Source organism: Petromyzon marinus, chromosome 42 (genome assembly GCF_048934315.1).
Source record: "Petromyzon marinus isolate PM22_M1 ecotype Great Lakes invasive population chromosome 42, UKy_Petmar_22M1.pri1.0, whole genome shotgun sequence".
Taxonomy (NCBI): Eukaryota; Metazoa; Chordata; class Hyperoartia; order Petromyzontiformes; family Petromyzontidae; genus Petromyzon; species Petromyzon marinus.
In genome coordinates this window covers 4,815,806-4,838,422 of record NC_133708.1, presented here as the reverse complement: position 1 = coordinate 4,838,422, position 22,617 = coordinate 4,815,806, and the positions used below count along the sequence as shown (strand labels likewise).

Genomic DNA, 22,617 nt, shown 5'->3' with positions numbered 1-22,617 from the left:
AAGACAACTCTGATAATAATATGCACTGTCCTTGAATTTGATTGGTCCACACCCGAGACAGCTTTTCTTAGAGCCTAGTCTCCATTGGTGTTGGACCAGAAGACGCCAAAAGGCGTACAACTCAAAAACAGCGCCCTACCAGAGTATTGAGGGCTCGGGGTGAGCATTAACATTATGAGACCTCCTTTGCCAGAAACAAGATATAGGAATAGGTTTTACCCTTTTAACTGGCACAAACACTGACACCTTTATTCAAGGCATCATGTTTGCAATGACCACAACACAAGCAGTCAAAATGCAAACAAAAAAGACAACTCTGATAATAATATGCACTGTCCTTGAATTTGATTGGTCCACACCCGAGACAGCTTTTCTTAGAGCCTAGTCTCCATTGATGTTGGACCAGAAGACGCCAAAAGGCGTACAACTCAAAAACAGCGCACTATCAGAGTATTGAGGGCTCGGGGTGAGCATTAACATTATTAGACCTCCTTTGCCAGAAACAAGATATAGGAATAGGTTTTACCCTTTTAACTGGCACAAAAACTGACACCTTTATTCAGTTAAAAGGGTAAAACCTATTCCTATAGGGTTGTTAACAATATAAAAAAATAGAGGTCACCCTCTGTTTCTCTGCAAGGGCTCACTCCTGCCTACTCCCTTCTCGTTTCATCTCACCCTGTCCACTCCCTCTCACATGCTCGTGGTTTTCTGTCAAAGCCCAGCTAGGTGGATGGCCGCACACGATCCTCTGCTGCCTCCGTCATCGGTGGCGAGATGCTAACTCCTTTGCCTGGTATACAGAAGGTCGTGGGTTCGATCCCGACCCTGACGCCTGCTGTATATTTGGAGTTTGCGTCTTTCTCACTCTTCCAGTGGTCGTCTGGATTTTTCTCCGGGTGCTCTGCTTTCTCCCTCCACATTTATAATCGACTTGTGTTTGGAGTATTTCGCTGCTATAAATTTCCACATGATAAGCCACTGCGTTGAGCTACCATTTGTGGCCAGGTTGCATCTGAAAAATAAGTAAATACCTCGGTAAGTTTGACCTGGTAAGATAAAAAAAATTGACTTATTGATATGTTTTTTACTTTACACTCCTATCGTGTTTCCTATTGTTTGTTAGCTCATCGGATTCCTCCAGTATAAATACACCTTATTTGTATAGTTTTATAATTCATAGGTCATTTACGAGTAATTTTAATTGGTAAGTTTGGACCGTGACGCCGGCACACGTGGCCCACTCCTTTTCGAATCACGTCACGGGATCTCGAATGTTCACCACTGTGAAGCAGACGGCCCATTGTGTCTCTGGTTGATACACCCCGCGGCGTCATCCAGGGTGGCCCCTGGGCTCGAACCGTGCGCATCTGCAACAAGCGGCAAACGCGCGAGTGCTCGGCCCGCGTCGTCATCCCCAGAGCGTGGCCGCGGTCTTCGCTCACCGGAGGGTGGCGGTGTCGGGGGGGTGTTGTAGAAGCTTCGACGGTTGTCGCTCTGTGCCCGTGGCGCTGGGCGGTGGTGCAGTAGCGGTTTTGCGCTATGCCTCGCAACGATCCCGGCGACACGGATTTTATTCTTGCTCACGGCCACCAATGCCGGTGACAATTATCTGAACCGATCCTGGGCCTCCCCTAGGTCGACTCAGCCTCAAATGGGTACCTGGTGTGGCGTGTAGTAAACATTGCCACTGGGGGCAACAAAGGCAGCCGGGGTGTGGTGCTGGCCATCCACCCCCTTGTGTGCCGTTACAGTCTTCATAGGTGCTACTCGGGAAAAGTACTTGCCCCAACAATCTGTTTAAGGCTATATGGGGGATCTCTATCTCTGTGGTCCTGAGCGGTAGTGTAATGGTTAGAGCGCTGTTCTTTGAACCCACTGTGACTGCCACCAACACCAGTCTGAACTGGTCCTGGACCTCCCCAAGGTCGACTCGGCTTCAAAAAAGTACCCGGTGCAGCGCGTAAACATCACCACTGGGCAAGACAAATGCGGCTGGAGCATGATGCTGGCCACCCACCTCCTCATGTGTCGTGCCGGCCCTTCACAGGTGCTGTACGCAACAGCACTTGCCTTGACAGTATTGTTAAGGCTACATGGGGGGGATCTTTGTCTTTTTCTCTGTGGCGCGTGAAGGCGACGTGGAAGTGGGGACCCAACGGGCATGGCGCCATTCTTCTGGTGAACTGCGACAAGGAGAGGGACTCCACCCCAAAACCCGACAACGAGGACCGCTACCTACAGGGGGCAGCAGGTGCGCGGTCGCCACTCCATGAACTAAAAATTGATAAACTAAACGAATTTTTATTTTAACAAGCAAGGCCCCACTGAGCTGTATATAGCTTCTTTTTCAGAAGCGACCTGGCATTCACAAATGACGGCTCGACGAAGGTGGCTTGTCATCACGTGGACATTTACAGCAGCCAAATACTCTAAACGCGTGACGTTGATTTGAAATGTTTGAGGGAAAAACCGGAGGATCCGGAAAAAAATCCACAGGCGACCACGGGGAGAGAGAGAGACATGCAAACTCCAATCTCCACCTCACGCCGCTTCGCTTTCTCTGTGCTCCTCATTGACGACCTGCTGAGCGTTTTTATTCTTTAATAATACAAATGCACAAAAAATGTGTGACGTGTGACATGCGTAAACGCCCTCTAGATCAGTGGTTCTCAACCTTCGATTGGCTACTTCTGTGACCCCCTTGTTGAATTTTGTTTCATACGAGCACAAGCTCCTTGCTCGACTAAACATGGTTCTGAGAAATAAATGTATGAATAATGGACATCAATATTTGAACCAGTTGTCCATTTCGTGAGGTATCCTAACTAGGTAGTAACTGCAAGTGCATAAAAGAAAATTAATTGGACGCTGTGCAACGTGCGAGGTAATTTGTTCGCGCTCGCTGGTTATCTTGGAAACCCACATTGTTTACGATCGGTGAGTTTAGAAAGGTTTTTCATAACGTTTTGGGTTACCATATGGATATAAATTTCATCTTGGTTATTTTATATTGGCAGACTCATCTAAGATTATTTACTCAATGACTCTCATTGATAAATCACCTCAGGTACCCCCTGGGACATTGCCACCTGTACCCAGTGCGGGATTATCCGAGGAGCATGTCTAGCTACACATGTAGTAGCTACACATGTAGTAGCTACACATGTAGTATCTGTATCAGTGGCTATTACAGTAGCTACTACACGTGCAGTAGCTACTACACGTGCGGTAGCTACTACACGTGCGGTAGCTACTACACGTGCGGTAGCTACTACACGTGCGGTAGCTACTACACGTGCGGTAGCTACTACACGTGCGGTAGCTACTACACGTGCGGTAGCTACTACACGTGCGGTAGCTACTACACGTGCGGTAGCTACTACACGTGCAGTAGCTACTACAAGTGCAGTAGCTACTACACGTGCAGTAGCTACTACACGTGCAGTAGCTACACGTGCAGTAGCTACACGTGCAGTAGCTACACGTGCATTAGCTACGGGCCCAGCACTTTCAAGGGCCCCGCGCTAAATGCTTTGAAGCTATCAATTCCGGTTCAGTGATTCTCTATTATTATAGTACTATACCGACTTCAACTTTTATGAATGACTGGGTGTTTAAAGGTTAGCGATTTGTCGTATTATCTGGCTGTATAGCAAACTAAAAAATACAATGACGTTACTATGCAAGTAAAAAAATTGTGTTTTCATATTTAGGGCCCCTTTATAACATATGCTACAGGCCCCGCACTAGCTTAATCTGGCACTGCTTGTACCCCCGAGTACCCCCCAGTATGAGAACCACTGCTTTAGAAGGGCTCCCCCTAGAGGGGCGAGAGGCCTTGGGTGTCGACGAAGCGTCGCGGGAGCCATGTTGCGGTGCCCACAAAAGTGGAGGGAAACTGGGAGGAGGGAAGACCAGGAACGAGGTTGGGTAGATGCAGTGGAGAAAGAGAGGAATGAGAAGAGGGAATGAGATCGAGTGAAGCTGCGATGCTGGCTTCAGAAAGAGCTGACGGGTTATGATCACCGTGTTATTAATGAGCTGACGGGTGATGATCGCTGTGTCACTAATGAGTTGACGGGTGATGATCACCGTGTCACTGAGCTGACGGGTGATAATCACTGTGTCACTAATGAGCTGATGGGTGATGATCGCTATGCCGCCGCATGTGACCATCCCCCGACAGACCTGCAGGACATGTCGCCCATGCTGGTTCGTACCCGAGGTCCCGCCAAGCTGCCGCCCGGCTACAGCCTCCAGCTGCACAGCCTCGAGTCGCAGCACGCCGGCGTCTTCTACGTACCTGGTGAGAGGCCCATCGACCCAACGGAGCACTGCGCCACAGTGGCTAAGAGATGTTAACTACTTCATCTGGTATACAGGATACAGGAGGTCGTGGGCTCAAGCCCAACCCTGACGCCTGTCTATAATCACTTTGCACGGTGGCTAGGATATGTTAACAACCTCGCTGGGTATACAGGAGTTCGTGGGTAAGATCCCGACCCTGACTTCTCTATATTTGGAGTTTGCATGTCTCTCTTCCCGTGGCTGCGTCGATTTTTCTCCGGGTCCTCCGGTTTTTTTTCCCTCTGCATTTAGCATCAAGGTGTATTTAAAGAGAGATACGGTCCGCAAGTTCATTCCTTACGACTCACGACTTCACTTCATACATTCTGTAGCTGCGTTGCTATCTCCTGGTTACCTGGCATCTCAAGCCTATGGTAGCTGGTATCCTGAGGCAGTCCTCAATCCAAATACAAGAAATCCTCACTAAGCGCGAGTTCTGGATTTGCAAGTTTCACATATTCGCGAGTTTCTAAATGTATCCATTTTTCCCTCTTCGCGACCCGCCGGACTCCAGTATTCGCGAGTGTGCGTAGTGCCTACAAACCATCGACACTAGGGAGGTGAGCACAGAATGTTACTACATTTGAAACTGTCTGCAAAGATCAAGTATGCCCCCTCGGCTGCCCACATAGTCCTCACGTCTTGCAGTAATCCCGCTCTAAACTCACTCTTGTGGATTTTTTTACTTCATATACGTACTTATACCAAATCTTTAAACGATTCGACTGTCCGGTCCATTAAAAAGAACGCGAATGCAATCAGGGAGAGTGTTGCGGCTTGCGCTCCCCAGTGCTGAACTGATAACAGCTGTGCTGCGTTGTTATCAAACCCCTGCATCTCCCGAGGAGATCACCACCACCACCTCTATCATTGTCAAATCATCATCATTATCAAAGGAAATTTTAAAAAACGTCGTACTTCTGAATGTTATTTATTTATTGTAGTCATAGTTATTAAACACTTACCATTTCCTCCCTATGTTCACTCATTCCAGGAACTTCACCCCGCTTTTCCCCCACTGGAACAAAGGTTTTTCTGCATTCGCGAGCATTTTCAACAACGTAATCCTCGCAGATAGAAAGGGTTTTACTGCACTCTCCAGTCTGAATCCTACTCTTGATTCTGAGATCGGACAACCATCACAAGCTTGTAAACGTGACGGAGGACATGTCAAGTGAAGGACACTCGCTGGTTGACACGTTGTCGTTGCCTCGGTGGTGTTGAGATCTGAGCAAGGTGATAGGCACGGAGAGCCATTCGCTGGGGCCGGGAAAGTCGAGCTACTTGTTCGAGTACCCGGGTCGTGGCGGAGAGGTTAACCTCTTCGTGGAGGGGCTAAGCTTCCCGGACGGCGACTTCAACGGATTCGTTCACTTCCACCTCAGCCTCCTGCAGAGCATCCTGCCGGTGAGTGGGCATCAGAACCAGCAGCAGCAGCAACCGAGCAGCAACTATCCCCGTGCATCCATCTTTCTTGTCGAGGAGCATAAACCATCGCGCAGACTTCGGTCATCCTCGCAGCAGTCGGCTTTTTGGCTGGCCATCGAACGTTGCGATTTATTTTTTATCCAGGTGTCTGGACACATCTTGACATCAGTGATCCATCTATGGGAAGTGAAGTGGGATAGGCTATTCTGGCAAATGGCGCATGATGCTGGATGTAATTACCAGTGAAACATCGTAATCAAATTGTAAATGTTGTGGATTTACTCTCCAACACACCGGTGGGCTGAAGTTGGAACTAATTGGCGTTTGTTTACATGACACATCCCTTACCAATTGGCTGTGTCGGGTGGTGGAGGGTTACAACACATTTATTGTTACGCGATCTAACCCAAAACCATCATTATGAACATTATGGGTTAGGTTGTTTTGTGACGCTATAGTATTATTTTCTCGCTTTTGCCAGGGCAAACAGAGCACGCCGATTTTCACCGACAGCGTGGTTTTTCGTGTGGCTCCGTGGATCATGACTCCAAATACCCAGCCGGCGCTGGAGGTCTTCATGTCAAGGTATCTGGGGAGTAGGGATACGTTCCTGATTTTTATGTTAATCCCAAAAATAAATTAAACCGGGCCTAGATGCGGTGGCGTGTGATGCGTGGTGTATCCTCTCTGCATGGTGAGCGGTTGCATGGTTCTGTGGTTGCGTGGTTGTGTGTTTGCGTGGTTGTGTGCTCACCCCAGGGTTAGTAGGGAGTGGAAGTGTAGCAGTTTAGTGCGCTGTGCTACAAACCCGGCAACCCAGGTTCGATTCCCGTTAACAGCCAACACCAGTGATAGCGAATATTTTTACCGGTCCTGGACCTCCCCTAGGTCGACTTAGCCTCAAAGGAGTAGCTGGTGCAATGTGTAAACGTCACCACTAGGGAGACAAAGGTGTGTGGAAGAGTGTGTGTTGGTGTAGTGCTGGCCACCCACCTCCTCGTGTGCTGTGCCGGCCTTCATCGGTGCTTGCTAACAGCACTTGCCCCTACAGTCTGTTAAGGCTATACGGGGGATCTTTGTCTTTGTCACCCCAGGGTCGACTCGAATGCGGTGTTCATAAAGCAGATGACCACCCTCGCTCACCTGGCCGGGTGCACGCCAATTGAAATACAGGTCAAGATGGACGTGTGGATGCAGGTGAGTGTCAGTGTGTAAGAGAGAGTACTGAGGTGTGTGGGGAGCCGTAGAGTAGCGGTTAGCGTGCTGCACTACTAACCCAGTGACCTGAGTTCAATTCTCATTCATAGTGGTAAGCACACAGGGTGAGCTCATCTGTCGAAGATGATTAGAATCTCATAATGCTGCAGTTCTGATGGAGCAGTGGTGCAGTGGTGAGAGCACTGGGTTATGAACCCGGCGACCCAAGTTCGATTTCCTCATGACAGCTAACATCAGTGGTGAGTGATAACCGAACTGGTCCTAGGGCCCACCCTTCAGCCTGCACTCCACCTGCACGGTGAAGTATGGTCAAACAAACCAAACGTCTTAGTGCGACGTTGGGAGGCCTTAATCCGCCGGTGGATTCACTCGCTACCAACGCTGCTCCATTCACTCAGCGAGGTTTCGTGGGGGTGGGGTAATTGACGTTTCTCTTTGTTCACGTGCAGGACGAGATGGAGTTTGGCTACTGCGAGTGTCCCACCAAGGTCATACCGGTCGTGTTCGACTCCCCGCGGGACCGCGAACTAAAGGCCGTGCCGATCCTTCTAACGGTAACCGCGTCGACCCCACCCAGCCCTTGCTGGCTACGCTTCCATGGCAGAAAGCGATGCACACTGCCTCGCGAATCGCGGATTAAAAAGCATACAGGGTGTCCGAAAAATAATAGACCAAAAATAATGTTGAGTAGTTTTATTGTTATTCGAGGTACTGACATTAATTTAATATGGCTTAGGAGTTTTTAGTTTATTTAAAATGTTATGGTATTGATTAGATATTATCGGATTATTAATAAACTTCCACGTCGTCCATCATTTACTATGATCAATAATTCACTATAATCAAACTAATTCAGTGTTCAAACCCTGAGAAAACATTTTCCAACACAGCTGTAGGGGATTGATGATGACACAGCAACATCAACAACAGTAGCATGTTTAAGCTCTTCAAGGTCCCTTGGTTTGCTAGTTGTAGACTTTATTTAAAAAATCGCAGAGATAAAAAAAAATCGAATGGCGTTAAGTTGGGCGAACGGGTGGACTTATCATGGTATATCAGAAAATTGGGTTTCTCCTGAAACAGGAAGACGGTACCAGTCATGTAATGTTTACGTTCTGCACGCGGGGTGCAGAACGTAAACATTACCATCAATCAACATGTTAACGTCAGTCGGAACCATAGGGGTCCTATAGGAGGTGAAACGTGAACCGATTAAAAAACATTAAACATACCTGTCAACCCATACGGTTTACCCATATTCTTGTACAGGGAAATTAAGTTTTCAGGTCCATACGGCGTACAGCCGTTTCCATGCGGGCAAAATTTTGTTTCTATTTGTTTGTGTTTCGCCCTTTATAAGGGCACGGGGTGACCAATACTGTCTGAATTGGTCTGAAATAAGGTAGGCACTGATAACAGGTTGATAGGTATAATTAATCGATGTCAGTGTTAACGAGGGACTACTGTATACATCATACAGTGACCCATTCACAGGAATTGCTTGTTACCCACGAAATGCATCGTCTCCTCCTATACACAGGGGGGAGTATGGTGAGGACAGAAAGAAAGGGAGCAATGGGAAGGTCGTGCGGAGGAGAGTAGAGTGAGATGAGAGGGGAGCAGCAGGAGGGGGCGTGGAGGGGAACCGAGGGGATGATGAGAGAGGATGGAGTGAGACGGGGCATGCAGGGATGAGTCCGTGGAGGCAATTGGACTGGGGTAAGACTTACTGAGCAATTATAGCTCTTTTTCAAATCGTGAACTTTTCAGAGACTTTACTCAATTTATTATGCACCTATGTCACTAGTTGTGGGTAATAATGTAAATGAACCATGGTCTGTTTCAACGTGTAATATTCCAACAGATTATAGCCCTTCAGTCTGTGAGCCTTTTATGTTTTAAAACTAAAACCAACATTTTTATTTTATTTTACCAGGTAAGGCCCACTGAGCTATATGACTCTTTTTCGGAAGCGACCTGGCCACAAATTATAGCTCAACGAAGTGGCTTATCACGTGGAGATTTGTAGCAGCCAAATACTCTGAACTGCATGTTCCTAATGTGCAGGGGAAAACCGGAGGACCCGGAGAAAAATCCACAAGACCATGGAGACAGAGTAAATGCAAATTCCAAATATACAACAAGCATCAGGATCGGGATCGAAACCACGACCTCCAGCATACCAGGCGAGGTAGTTAATATCTCGCCACCATGGTGTTTCTCTGCCCTGGCCGGCGTCTCAGGGCAAGGACTTTGGCTACGTGACGCGGAAGACACGGAGAGGCGAATGGGTGAACAGCCTGGACTCGTTCGGAAACCTTGAGGTGTCGCCCCCCATCATCGTGAGGGGCAAGAAATATCCACTCGGGCGCATCATCATCGGCAGCGCCTTCCCCGGGTGAGTCTGCTGGGTGTCTCACTCCCTCTCTCATTCTGGGGGTCGCCGCATGGAATGATTCACCTCCCCCCCTCTCCCCCCGAACCTCTTCAATAACTCGATGAATATTCAGTCGGCGGCCGCGATTTGATTCAAGAGCCGATTCTTCTTCAGTCATTATTTTTCGTCATGTTTTCAGAAAGTAAGGAAGAAATCGACTGCCTTGCTGCATTAAAAAAAAAATCTTCCGCATTAAGGCCACTCCACACCAATGTTAATCACAGGGGGTTGTTTCCACCATCCTTCACGTTTGGTGAGTGGGAATGGGCCAGGCCCGGTTCAGGTTAACGCTCTTTTACCGATGTTGAACATGGCCGGGATTCGAACTCGGGTTGGCTGGTTCATCTCGCAATGCACCTCCTCACCCCAGCTCCACCCCCTCCACTTCATTTGGGCTTAATTTTTTTCACGTTTATTCTATCTCATTTGTACGGTTATCTTCACCCCCCTCCCCCCCCCCCCCATTAGCCCACTTGTAAAAATAGCTTTCTCCTTTGCACTAGCCTTAATCAGTTCAAGTATATAGTGGACCACTGTAGCCCTCGCCCTCTTCAATGGGAGAAAATGGCAAAGCTGCCTCCTCCCGAAGCACTCTCTTCGTGGCGAGCGGACGTCGAAAATTGCTCTTGCGCAAGACTGGAATTCACATGAAAGCACATTTGGACGTGCGCTCGCCGTTGAATGCAACAATTGTATTGGAATCGGCGATTCCTCAAACACCCATCGTCAAGAAAAAACTGCAACAAATGAGACAGAGAAATAAACGAGAAAATACAAACGGGGTACCATCTACACAAAAAACGGGCGAGTTTGGTCACGATGCTGAATCGTGACAATTTACCAACATCGCTGGACCGACACCTTCTCTGGTGCCGTCACAGGGAAGGCACTGCCGATAAGCCAGAGGAGTCCAGCTGTTGTATATAGGTGTGTATGTTTAATTTCTTTCGCACCGTACGTTAGCCAGCCGTGCTAATCGGAGGTGTGGGGGAAGGACAACAAACTAATCAAAGATTGAAGTTCAGATGCAAACTTTTCAGGTTTATACATCATTTACATTTGAGATTGCAGGATTAACTAAGTACAAAAATCAGTTTTAAAGAATTATTTTTCAATTTCGATTTGAAAGGGCATAGCTCTAGTGGCTTCCTGAGAGCAAAAAAAATATATAGCCATGTGACCACCAGCATACGAATAACTTGTACACACCTAGCAGCATATCGTGCGATATTTTTTTAAATTAACGTGGCATACCGCTCAATACCAAACCTTAACATAACAACACTGTATAGTATGATTCAGAATCATAACCGAACTCGGCAGAAAGCCAGAAAACGTAAAGAATGAGCTCATTAAGCAGCTCGCACACACACACACAGACAAGAGGGGAACGGTCATGAAACAGCTTCATAATTGAGTTGTAACGATTTATGATACAAAGTGGGGGAAAATTGAAGATGGAGGGATGGGGGGGCCCAATTAATTATTTTCACCAGGGCCCAAGCCAACCACGCCGCCGCTGCACCAATCACTCTAAGAGTGGCGGGACTACAGGCACGTGCCACGCACCACCTCGAGCTCAAATGGGTCCCTCGTTCGCAGGATCGTCCCATTCACCGCATTCCCTCTCCACCTCCTGTCCCCTTATCCCCCTGACTCCGTCGCCCGTCGTTGTCGCCCAGGTGTGACATCCCGACCCGCCCTGACCCGCCCCGCCCCGCTTGTCTCGTATGTGGTCCCGTCCCTGCAGAGAGCGCGCGGGGCGCAAAATGGCCCGCGCCGTGCGCGAGTTCCTGTTCGCGCAGCAGGTGCAGGCGCCCGTTGAGCTCTACAGCGACTGGCTCAGCGTGGGCCACGTCGACGAGTTCATGAGCTTCGTGCCGGCGCCCGACCGCAAGGTTTGGCGTGATGGTGAACTGTCCTCCGATTACACGGGAGATGATGGTGGTTGTTGCGATTTAGAAAGTGGTGGTGTAGTTTAGGTGACGGTTAGGAGGACAGGCGGGAGAGGTTAAGGGGGGGGTTGGGGTAGGTCTGGTAGTAGCTGGGGGGTGGGGGACAGGGAGGCGCCACGGTGGCAAGATTTTAACTACCTTACCTGGTGTAGAGGAGGTAGTGGATTTCATACTGACCCTGATACCTGCTGTATATTTGGAGTTTGCATGTTCTTCCTGTGGTCACGAGGATTTGTCTCCGGGTCCTTCACGTTTAGAATCAATATGCTTTTAAAGCATTTGGCTGCAATAAATGCCAATGTGATTAGCCACTAATGAAAAAGCACTACATAGCTCTGTGGGCCTCACCTGGTAAAATAATGGTTTAATTAAATTTCAGGTTAGTTTAGTAGCAGCAGCAGTAGTAGATTGGACTGGGGAGAAGAGATGGGATTTAAGGGAGGAGCGGCAGCTGGTTGTTCTGGCAACGATTGTTCCGCGTGCAGTGGGAGTTTGTTCCCAGTGAAGGGGAGCCAGAAGGGACAAGGAACGAGAGAGCGAGGCTGGGTGCAGGATGGTGAGGGCGGCACGGAGAGGGACCGCAGAGACTGGGAGCATAGAGGATAGGATGTAACAGAGGAGTAAGAGACGAGAGAAGCAAGACGAGGGTGGGGCAGGACCATGCATGGATTTTTAAACTCGAGCAGTGGTTCCCAACCTGTGGTCCGCGAGGCTACTATGGTGGGGTGGGGGTCCCGTGGAAAAAAAGATAAATAATAACATCCTCACCGAGGAAATGCACAATTTCAAATAACTAGTGGTTGCAGCGTGTGGTGTTCCGCTAAATATTTGGAGGTTGGGAAAGAGGGTTGGGAACCGCTGGCGTGGAGTACCGCTGGCCTCGAGTACGGCGCGCTTCAAAAACACGTTAACACTTACATGGGACCATCGTTTTTAATTAAAAAATAACGGATAAGGTACTGTAACATGATACCAAAATGTAATGTTACTAGCTTAAAAATGTGAAAGAGTCTCCACTTGTTCGCAATCATTGTCAACACATGCCTGGAATCATCTCCAGGTGGTCTCCAGAGCCTGGAGGCACATTTCTTGTGGCATTGTTGCAAATTCTCAGACGTGTTAAACATTTTTTTAAGCACCCTGTATATGCGAGCGCACGTGCATGCACAATGTCTATATACATGCGTTATTTTGTTATTATTGTGGTTGCTAAGCACAGGCCCAAAATGGCAAGGGGTGAGCAAACAAACAGCACTATTGAAGGTATACCATAGTCTCATCATTATAAAAGACTCGCAAGGTCCGATGCACTCTAAACATGTGCCCAGTGTCAATAAAGTTATATTGGTCACACACACGAAAACTGAATAATAAGATGCACCTGGAAATGTTGTTTTAAAGTACGGGGAGAAAAAAACTGTCTCTTATAATTTGGAGAATATGCAAATAGATGACCATTAATCTTTTTTTTACTTGAACAAGATAATAAGATCTTTAAAAAGGAGTTAATAGGAGGGTTTGTGTGAGATTTAGAAAAATCAATTAGAAGACAGATTTTTTTAAAATAATCATTTTAGCGGCATGCATTTTCCAATGGCAGCTGTCAGGCATCCGGCCTTCAAGACGCGCGACCCTCAGAATCAGAATCTGAATTATTTTTATTGGAAGAATCCGATGAGCTACAAAGCTCTTTTTCACAAAGATGTCCAGAGTGACGACCTCGGTGACGACGAGTGACGGCGTCATCAGTGGCACAAGGTGGCCGCAGGGCTTCCAGTGGGGGGCTGATATTGCTCGCACATCGGATGAGAGATGGGGAAACATTACCAAAGGAACTAAGGCTGAAGATTGGAAGGAAAAATAAAGATGGAAAATGAGATTGTGGGATGAGATGCAGTTTGGAGGAATGCCCGAGATGGAGGTGGCAAAGAGATTGTGAAGAGTGGAAGACGCGGGTGGGAGGCCCCTGCCCAACGGCGGGGCTGCTAACGATCTTTGTCTGTTTGTGTTGTTGTGTGTTGTGTTGTTGTTGTCGTTGTTGTACGCGATGTGTTTGTGTTGATGTCGTTGTCATTGTGTGCGATGTTTGTGTTGTTGTACGGTGTTGTGCGCTTTCGGTGTTGTCGTTGTGTGCGATATGTTTGTGTTGCTGTGCATTGTGCGGTGTTGTTATTGTGTGTGATGCGTTTGTGCTGCCGTGCATTGTGTTGTGCTTTGTGTGGTGTTATTATTGCCGTTGTTCATCGTGTTTGTGTTGTTGTTGTCGTTGTGTGCGATGTGTTTGTGTTGCTGTGCATTGTGTTGTGTTGTCATTGTGTGTGACGTGTTTGTGTTACGGTGAATTGTATTGTGCTTTGCGTGGTGTTATTATTGTCGTTGTGTTCTACGTGTTTGTGTTGTTGTTGTGTGCGATTTGCTTGTGGTGCCGTGCGACACACAGGGGTTCCGGCTGCTGCTCGCGAGCCCCAACGCGTGTCTCCGTCTCCTCAAGGAGCTGCACCAGCAGGGCCACGGCCAGAGGCGCCTCTTTGAGAGCTGCCCAGACGGTGAGCTCGTCACTAAATGTGCAGGTTGAAGATTTATAAACATCGACGCTGAAGCTGCAGTTGGCAGCGCAAGATCCTAGGTATTAAATGAAGCGGTGTCCCGCACATTGGACGACTACGTATTTGTGTTTAGCTTTAATGTGCAGGTACATATTCGTCTTCTGCTGGTTGAGGGCATCTGAAAGCAGGCAAAATGGAAACGTGGTGGATTGGGCCTTAGGCCTTTCCTAGACTGTATTCTAATACTGATAAAAGTTCTGGGTCATGATTGACTAGAAGAGAAAAATGAGGCACCGACCCTTTTGTAAAGACTTCCATCTGGTGAGTTGCAAAGAAAGAAAAAATACGTTTTGGGAAAATATCCTTGCCTTTCCAAGAAATATAACTGTAAAGCACCAAACATTGGATGGCATTATAAAGTCAGGGCTGCCACATGTCTTGGGTTTCAGTTGGACAATCAGGAAATTGGCATCTCTCTTTGGGTGGCAGCGATTGATTTGCACCGAGAACTGGTACCGGTTTTGCATTGAACAGAATCCATAATACGGATTTTTTGGGTTCGATCGCGTAAATATAAATGTATCGTTAAAACCGCCACCACCCGACGTAGCCAATTATTGAGGTTTGTCACGTAAACAGAACATGCCAATTTGTTACTAGCACAGCACACCGGTGTGTTGGAGAGCAAATCCACAACATTTACAATCTGAGTATGACGTTTCACCATTGCTAGTTGTAGTTACTGCTAGTTGTAATTACAACAGGCAGTAATGCTAGTTGTAGTCAATGCTGTAAGCAATGAAACCTAACCTCTGACCTCCCACATCTCCTCTATCGCGATCACCCTCTTCCCATCTATGATCCCCCCACAGTTGTCTCATCCTTGGAGCGCAAGATGAAGATTCAGGACATCCTCGATGACATAAACATCACGACTGAAAACAATAATGTGCAGGTACAGTATTCACCCAGAGGTGGACCTGTTCTCACCGATACCCAGAGATAACCACACATTGATACCCAGAGATAACCACACACACACACACACTGATAGCCAGAGATAACCACACACTGATACCCATAAATAACCACATACAGATACTGATACCCAGAGATAACCACACACACACAATGATACCCAGAGATAACCACACACTGATACCCATAAATAACCACACACACATACTGATACCCAGAGATAACCACACACACACACTGGTACCCAGAGATAACTACACACACACACACACTGATACCCAGAGATAACCACACACACACACTTATACCCAGAGATAACCAAACACACACACACTGATACCCAGAGATAACCACACACACACACTTATACCCAGAGATAACCACACACACACACACACTGATACCCAGAGATAACCAGACACACACACACACTGATACCCAGAGATAACCACACACACACACACACTGATACCCAGAGATAACCACACACACACACTGATACCCAGAGATAACCACACACACACACTGATACCCAGAGATAACCACACACACACACTGATACCCAGAGATAACCACACACACACTGATACCCAGAGATAACCACACACACACTGATACCCAGAGATAACCACACACACACACTGATACCCAGAGATAACCACACCCACACACACTGATACCCAGAGATAACCACACACTCGCACACTGATACCCAGAGATAACCACAGACACTCACACACTGATATCCAGAGATAACCACACACACACACACTGATACCCAGAGATAACCACACACGCACACACTGATACCCAGAGATAACCACACACACACACACACTGATACCCAGAGATAACCACACACACACGATTTTAGGGTGTCCTTCAAACACCTGCCTCGTTAAGGGGGTGGGATTCATTCGTGTTCAGAAATTCCTCGTTTACACGGTAGATGCATTCCTGAAAAGTGCTGCGTTCAGTGTAAATGCATTAAGTGAGGAATTAACCGACTGAATCACGTTTATATAATTAACTCATCCGATGGTAGGACATACAACTGATATGAGGGTACGCCGTCGCGTTACTGTATTGTTCCGCGTTACTGTATCATACCGCTTAGTCGGGCGACTCAAGAAAGTAGTTCGTCGTCGACCGCTCAGGAACCACGTTATAACGGGGCGTGGTCCACGTTATAATGGGGAGCGGTCAACGTTATAACTGAGAGCAGCCAGCGTTGTTGCATGGCGCGTTCCGCTTGTGTGCGAGAGTGCTCCCTCGCAGAACTCTCGTAGCGAGGAACGCGGTGTGTGAACACGCGTTAAGCGAGGACTTCACCGTATATCCATTTCATGAGCAAAAGCCTATTCTAGATTTTAAGTTTTCGTGACTGCAAGGATCCATATTCTTTGGTTCTTTCGGTAAAGTCACGTAGATAAAAAAATGAAATAAAACAACAATAAAAACAACTAAATTAAATCACGACGTTTCTGGCGCAACACAAGCGCCCGTCATCATGTGGGACACAACAGTTAGAAACAACTGCTGAACTGAGCAAGAAATCTGCAGTGAAACAAGACGCTATATAAATAAGAGAGGGGTGGGAGGAGCCAAGGAGGAGATACAGAGTGGGGGGGTGGGGGGTGCGTGGGGTAGGGCGTAGGAAGATCAAAGAGAGGAAAGGGAAGACACTAACATGCTGAACATGCTGCAATGGACAACATGACACTAAACATGCTGAGCCCTCAAAGGCTTAGGACACATCCAAACAGACGTTGCTGGAGCTGAAATTGCCACTATCCTCAAAAATTCTAAGAAACCCATTAGCAACATTAGCAAAAATGAGCGCTCTGAACTCGCAAATTTGAAAAAGAGGGATGAGATAGTCATCCTCTCGGCCGACAAGGGCAATGCCACTGTCATCATGGATAAAACCACATACAACAACAAAATCCAGGGCCTACTCAATGATGGCAGCTACTCCAAAATCAATAGAGATCTGACTAACAGCCTAACTACTAAAACCAACAAGAAAATTACCAGTTCGACTTCCCTAATCGAACCAGTCAAACGGCTCTCCCTAAAACCCTCGGCTGCTAGACCACCCAGATTCTATGGTTTTCCCAAGATCCATAAAGAAGGTACCCCATTGCAGCCCATCGTGTCCACGATCAACTTACCTACCTACAAACTAGCCCGTTTTCTGCCGGATACTTTACTTCCCTTTACAGGCAAGACCACTTCAGCTGTACTTAATTCAACTCACTTGGTCTCTCTAATCAAGGACATTTCACTGTCCCCTGATGATGTCCTCGTCAGCTTTGATGTGGTCTCTCCATTTACCAAGGTTCCAGTGCCTGACACTTAGGCCTCGGCAAGGTAAGGTAATTTACCCTTTTTACCGGGTAAAAGAGTAAAAGTGTCGACATGCCAAGGGGTAAGGTAAAGGGTAGGGTTAAAGGTAGCTCGGAAGAATTACCCAGTAGGGTAACGGTAGCGCGAAGTATTACCCGGTAAATACGGTGCCTTGTTTACCGCTAAAAGCTCCGTGGCGCAGTCCGTGGCCTCCATTTAATTAGTAATATTTAAAAAAAACTTTCTTAAAAACACGCTTTTATGAAATGTATGAGTAATGGCAGAACTCCACGACTCCAGGAAGTGGCCCCGAAGCTTGCCGTAACGTAAGGGACCGTGGCCAATTACAGCCAACGTCAGTTGACTATGGACAATTAGACCCAAGCCGAAACATAACATAAAAACTTATATATATTTTTTAATGATAGAATATAGTATCGTCATCAGTATGACATAAGTATATCAAGTTTGCAGTCGATACCACATTGGAAAGTGGGTTAAAATTGAGTTACAAGATTTGAGGACAACAACAGTGAGTTAAAATAAAGCGTGTAAAATTGTAATCATCGAGAGTATTCTATATGAATAAAGCACTCTACCTAGCATTTACCTGTTATAAACCTTTTTCATGTGCAGTACCCCAGTAATTACCCTGTAATCGGGTAATTTGTATGGGGTAAGGGTAAAAGGTGGGGTAAGGGTAAAAGGTAGGGTAAAGGTAGGCTCGTTGCTTTTAACCTTTTACCTTACCTGCTGAAGGGTAAAAGGTAGGGTAGAGTGATTGTATTGTGGTAAGGTAAAAGGTAGGGTAAAGGTAGGCTCGTTGTTTTAACCTTTTACCTTACCTTGCCGAGGCCTACTGACACCATAGCAATAATTGAAGACTTAGTCCAACATGGACTGAACCCTGATGTCCCTGTGCTGGTTAGGCACTGCCTCATCAACACTTACTTCACCTGGAATGGTACTTTCTACAAACAAAATGAGGATACCCCATGGGTCCCCCCTTGTCACCAGTGATAGCCAATGTTTTCATGGAGAAATTTGAAACAGACGCCATCCAGACATCCACCCTATGTCGTTCCCTGTGGAATAGATATGTGGATGACACTTTCGTCATTTGGCAACATGGCCTACCAGCATTGAACCAATTTCTTGACCACATTAACTCCATACACCCATCAATCAAATTCACCATGGAAATGTAGAAGGATGGCAAGCTACCATTCTTGGATGTTCTGTTTGAGAGGAGGTCCAATGGCTCTTTGGGACATTCTGTCTAAAGGAATGCCACCCACACAGACTCCTATCTGAAGCCTGATTCCCACCACCATCCGGCACAGAAGAATTCCCTCATCAAAACACTGATCCATAGGGCCGACTGCATCTCTGACCAACACCACCTGGTCAATGAATTAGAACATGTACACATGGCCCTTAAGATGAATGGATACTCGGACCGTACTATCCGCAAAGTTGTATCTCCTACCATGGAGAAACAACCCCCTAAGACTCCGATCAAAACCATCACGTTACCATACATAGATGGCGTTACCAAAAAGGTTGCCAAAATCTTAAACAAAACGCAAGATCCAGGTCCAATTTAGTACAGTACACAAAATCCGTGATCTAATCTCATCTGTGAAGGATGTCATTCCTGACTTGCAATACCCTGGAATCTACAAACTAAGTTGCATCTGTGGTGATTGTTACATTGGCGAAACGAAACGTCATGTTTCTGACCGTGTCCGCGAGCACAAGTCAGATCTGAAACACGGAAAAACCAATTCCTCCGCAGTTGCTGATCACTGCTATAATGCTGTGGGCTCTCATGATATTGTTTTTTCCGAGACCAAGGTACTCTGCAAACCATCTGGCTACTATGAAAGGTTTGTTCATGAAGCCATCCAGATACACAAACATAGACATAACTTTAACTGAGATGATGGATACAAATTGAGCAATCATTGGAAAGATGTTATTAATCAGGTAAAATCATAACTACATGATGTTGTTGTCCATTGCGGCATGTTTAGTGTCATGTTGTCCATTGCAGCATGTTTAGTGTCTTCCCTTTTCTCTCTTTGATCTTCCTATGCCCTACCCCCCACCCCACGCACCCCCCACCCCCCCACCTTGGCTCCTCCCACCCCTCTCTTATTTACATAGCGTCTTGTTTCACTGCAGTTAGATGTGTCTAACTGTTGTGTTCCACCTGATGACGGGCGCTTGTGTTGCGCCCAAAACGTCATGATTTAATTTAGTTTTTATTTTTGTTTTATTTTATTCTATTATTACCTACGTGACTTTACCGAAAGAACCAAAGAATACAAAAGCCTATTGTTTCCATAAGGCCAAAGACAGCCCCAATTGATGGCTTTGAATTCTACTTTTTATCGTTCGTTATTATTAATACTACATGCGTATAAAAAATAATTGACGTCAAAGTTACTGAGAGAAAAAGAAAATCGCCACTGAAATCGCCAAAAATCACGCGCCAATTTTGTAAGGCACAAAGACAAAGATCCCCCATATAGCCTTAACGGCCTTTTGGGGCAAGTGCTGTTAGCGAGCACCTGTGAAGAAATGCACACACACACGCGCGCACACACACGCACACGTGCGTATTAATGGCAACGACTGTGGTGGCAGCGCTGCATTGACTGGAACCGCGACGTGCTCAAGAGGGAGCTGGGCCTGGAGGAGGCGGACATCATCGACCTCCCCGTGCTCTTCTTCCTCAACGAGAGCAAGGCCGAGGCCTACTTCCCCGACGTGGTGCGTGTGGCTGCTCTGTTACAAAAGCTCCACTCTTTAACTGTTTAACTATTTTTTTTATTTTACCAGGTAAGGCCCACTGATATATATAGCTCTTTTTTAGAAGTGACCTGTCCATCACAAATAGTTTGAGGACCATTGAGATTAGAAGCTTAATTTTTTAATTATTATTTTTAATAGTATATACAGGAAAAGCTCTGCAATTCGGCACTTTACCATCCGGAATGCTCCATTAAACCGGCATCTGTTAGAAATGGCAATATCCGAATTTTGTTTACTATAGCCATCTGGCATCTTGCCGTGCCCTTCTCTAAGATCTGTTTATTTCACGATGCTGCCAAGTGGTCACACTAGTGGCAGTCTCAGTTGTAAACATTCACCATCCACCACTGCCATCGCGTTGTGCTTGCGCTGATCGTGACTTCAGCCACTGGAAACTCATTTCCTTAGAACTGCTTGTTGTTGTGTTTAGTTTGTTGTCTTTACCCCGCACCTCCCATTAGCACTGTTGGCTACACACGGTGCGAAATAAGTTCACCGTACATACATACTTTGTATACTGTACCCTAAACTACCCCACTCCTCTATGACCAACTTGGAATACTCTACAACTGACTGCTAAGAACCTCTGCAAAATAGTATATTATTCCTTATATCATCGTTAAAATACAGGCTTATTAATTTCTCCCGTGCCATTCCGTGGCCCAGGTGAACATGGTGGTGCTCAACAAGCAACTGGGCATCCCAAAGCCATTCTGGCCGCACGTGGACGGGCAGTGCCCACTGGAGAGACGCGTGCGCTCCCTGCTCGAGCCCCTGGGCCTCGCTTGCCACTTCATCGACGACCTGAAGACCTACCACCTCAATCAGGGCGAGGTGCACTGCGGCTCCAACACTCGCCGCTCACCCTTCGCTGGCGTCCGCTGGTGGGACGTGGACCCCCTGTGAGACCCGTCAAGCCCCTGGGCGTGAAGACGACAGCCCACGTCATGCCGATGGCCCGTCCTCCGCTGGATCGTCCGAGCCAAGCCAGTGCGAGGCCCGCATGTGTTATTGTGCATATAATTACAATAACACACATTACAACTAATTACTAATCTACAACTCATTACTAATCATAACCATTGACTGATTACCAATCGATTATATAATTACAATACCTCCCCCCCCCCCCCCCGCCTGAAATCACTGCACCTGAATGAGTTAAATGATGATGCCACCCTGCTGCTCTATTTTAGACCGGGAGCAAGTGAGGGCTTTACAATTCTGGCGAATTGCCCGATGAAGCTGGATGTAATGACCAGTGATACGTCGTACTCAAATTTTAAATGATGTTGATTCATTCTTCAACACACCGGTAGGCTAAAGTAGTGAACTATTTGTCCTTTGTAAACGTGACACATTTTTTACAGTTTGGCCATGTCGGGTGGTAGAGGGTTACGACACATTTATAAATAACGCGATCTAACCCAAAAACCTTTATTATGAATAATATTGATCACGAAAGCCTACGTGTTAAACTGATGGTACAGGTGGTTGGTTTTCCCACTGTGCTGAGCCACAACCAAAGCATAATTTCCTGGGCTAACAAAGTATCTGAATCTAGCTCGGGCCCAAACAGGGTCAGGGTCAATGCTTCACAAAGAGTTTTGCTTGGGTTAGGTCGCGTAAATATAAATACGTTGATTAACCCGCCACCATCCGACGCAGCCAATTTGTAAGGATTGTATGTTGAACTTCTTTCGCACCGTACGTAGCCAACCGTGCTTATCGGAGGTGTCAGGGAAGGACAACAAACGAAACACAAAAAGCAGTTCTTAAGAAATGAGTGTTCCATCCAGATTATAACGTAAACAAAACGTGTCAATTTGTTACTACTACAGCACACCGGTTGTGTTGGGAGAGTAAACCCACAATTTACTATTTTTACTCTTCGCCACATCAATGTGCTGAAGCAGCAACTAATTGGCATGTTTTGTTGATGTGACAAACCTCGCCAATTGGCTGTGTCGGGTGGTGGCAGGGTGAATTACACATTTATATCTAACAGGTAGCCTACTACTACGTGTTAAACAGGGCTAATGATTCGTTCATCGCATGCGACGCTAGTCGGCACACTGTGGTGAGGACACGGCGTCACCACATTGTCTACCTGCGTCTCGACTTGCTCGTTGTGTTTGATGCCGGTGGCATGGCTCGGCTGGTTGCAGTGGAAAAGCAACCCAGCAACCTCCCGAGTGCCACCAGGGCTGGCTCGGTACAGCCCTGGCATGTCTTGGCTGGTGCAGTGGAAAAACAACCCAGCACCTCTCGAGTCACACCAGGGTTGGCTCGGCACAGCCCTGGCATAGCTTGCTCAGCTGGTTCAATTCAGGCAACTGCCTTGTGAGTATTAATCCAGGCTGTAATCACATATGGTGATTTGATTATTTCAGGCAGGTAACTCGTGCCAGCTCTTAAGGACTAAAAACAAATAGTAGGCTTATCGAAGGGCGTTATCTAAGCCAAGTAACTCTTGCAGCAGACTTTTGCCTAATCATTGCAAACATTGTGTAGGGAAAGGCATTTAATAAAACTG

The 22,617-nt window shown here is 46.9% G+C and overlaps 1 protein-coding gene and 1 long non-coding RNA gene across 2 annotated transcripts; both read left to right on the top strand.

The window, feature by feature from the left end:
* Window positions 1–5,012: 5,012 nt before the first annotated feature.
* Window positions 5,013–7,841, top strand: LOC142930597 (uncharacterized). Its single transcript, XR_012946548.1, has 3 exons — window positions 5,013–6,363; window positions 6,873–6,975; window positions 7,446–7,841. It is a non-coding gene; the product is annotated as an uncharacterized LOC142930597 (long non-coding RNA).
* Window positions 7,842–8,604: 763 nt separating this feature from the next.
* On the top strand, window positions 8,605–21,216 carry LOC142930632 (protein-arginine deiminase type-4-like). The gene is made up of 7 exons (XM_076073628.1): window positions 8,605–8,667; window positions 9,192–9,394; window positions 11,184–11,331; window positions 13,829–13,934; window positions 14,807–14,889; window positions 19,914–20,039; window positions 20,748–21,216. Exons 1-7 carry the CDS (start codon window positions 8,605–8,607, stop codon window positions 20,985–20,987), a joined length of 969 nt encoding a protein of 322 aa, XP_075929743.1. The 3' UTR covers window positions 20,988–21,216.
* The last annotated feature ends 1,401 nt before the right edge of the window (window positions 21,217–22,617 follow it).

Coding starts and splice junctions, on each gene's coding strand:
- LOC142930632 (XM_076073628.1), top strand. CDS start 8,605: ATGAGAGGGGAGCAGCAGGAGGGGGCGTGGAGGGGAACCGAGGGGATG. Junction 9,395..11,183: donor ATCGGCAGCGCCTTCCCCGG/GTGAGTCTGCTG, acceptor CCGTCCCTGCAG/AGAGCGCGCGGGGCGCAAAA. Junction 13,935..14,806: donor CTTTGAGAGCTGCCCAGACG/GTGAGCTCGTCA, acceptor ATCCCCCCACAG/TTGTCTCATCCTTGGAGCGC.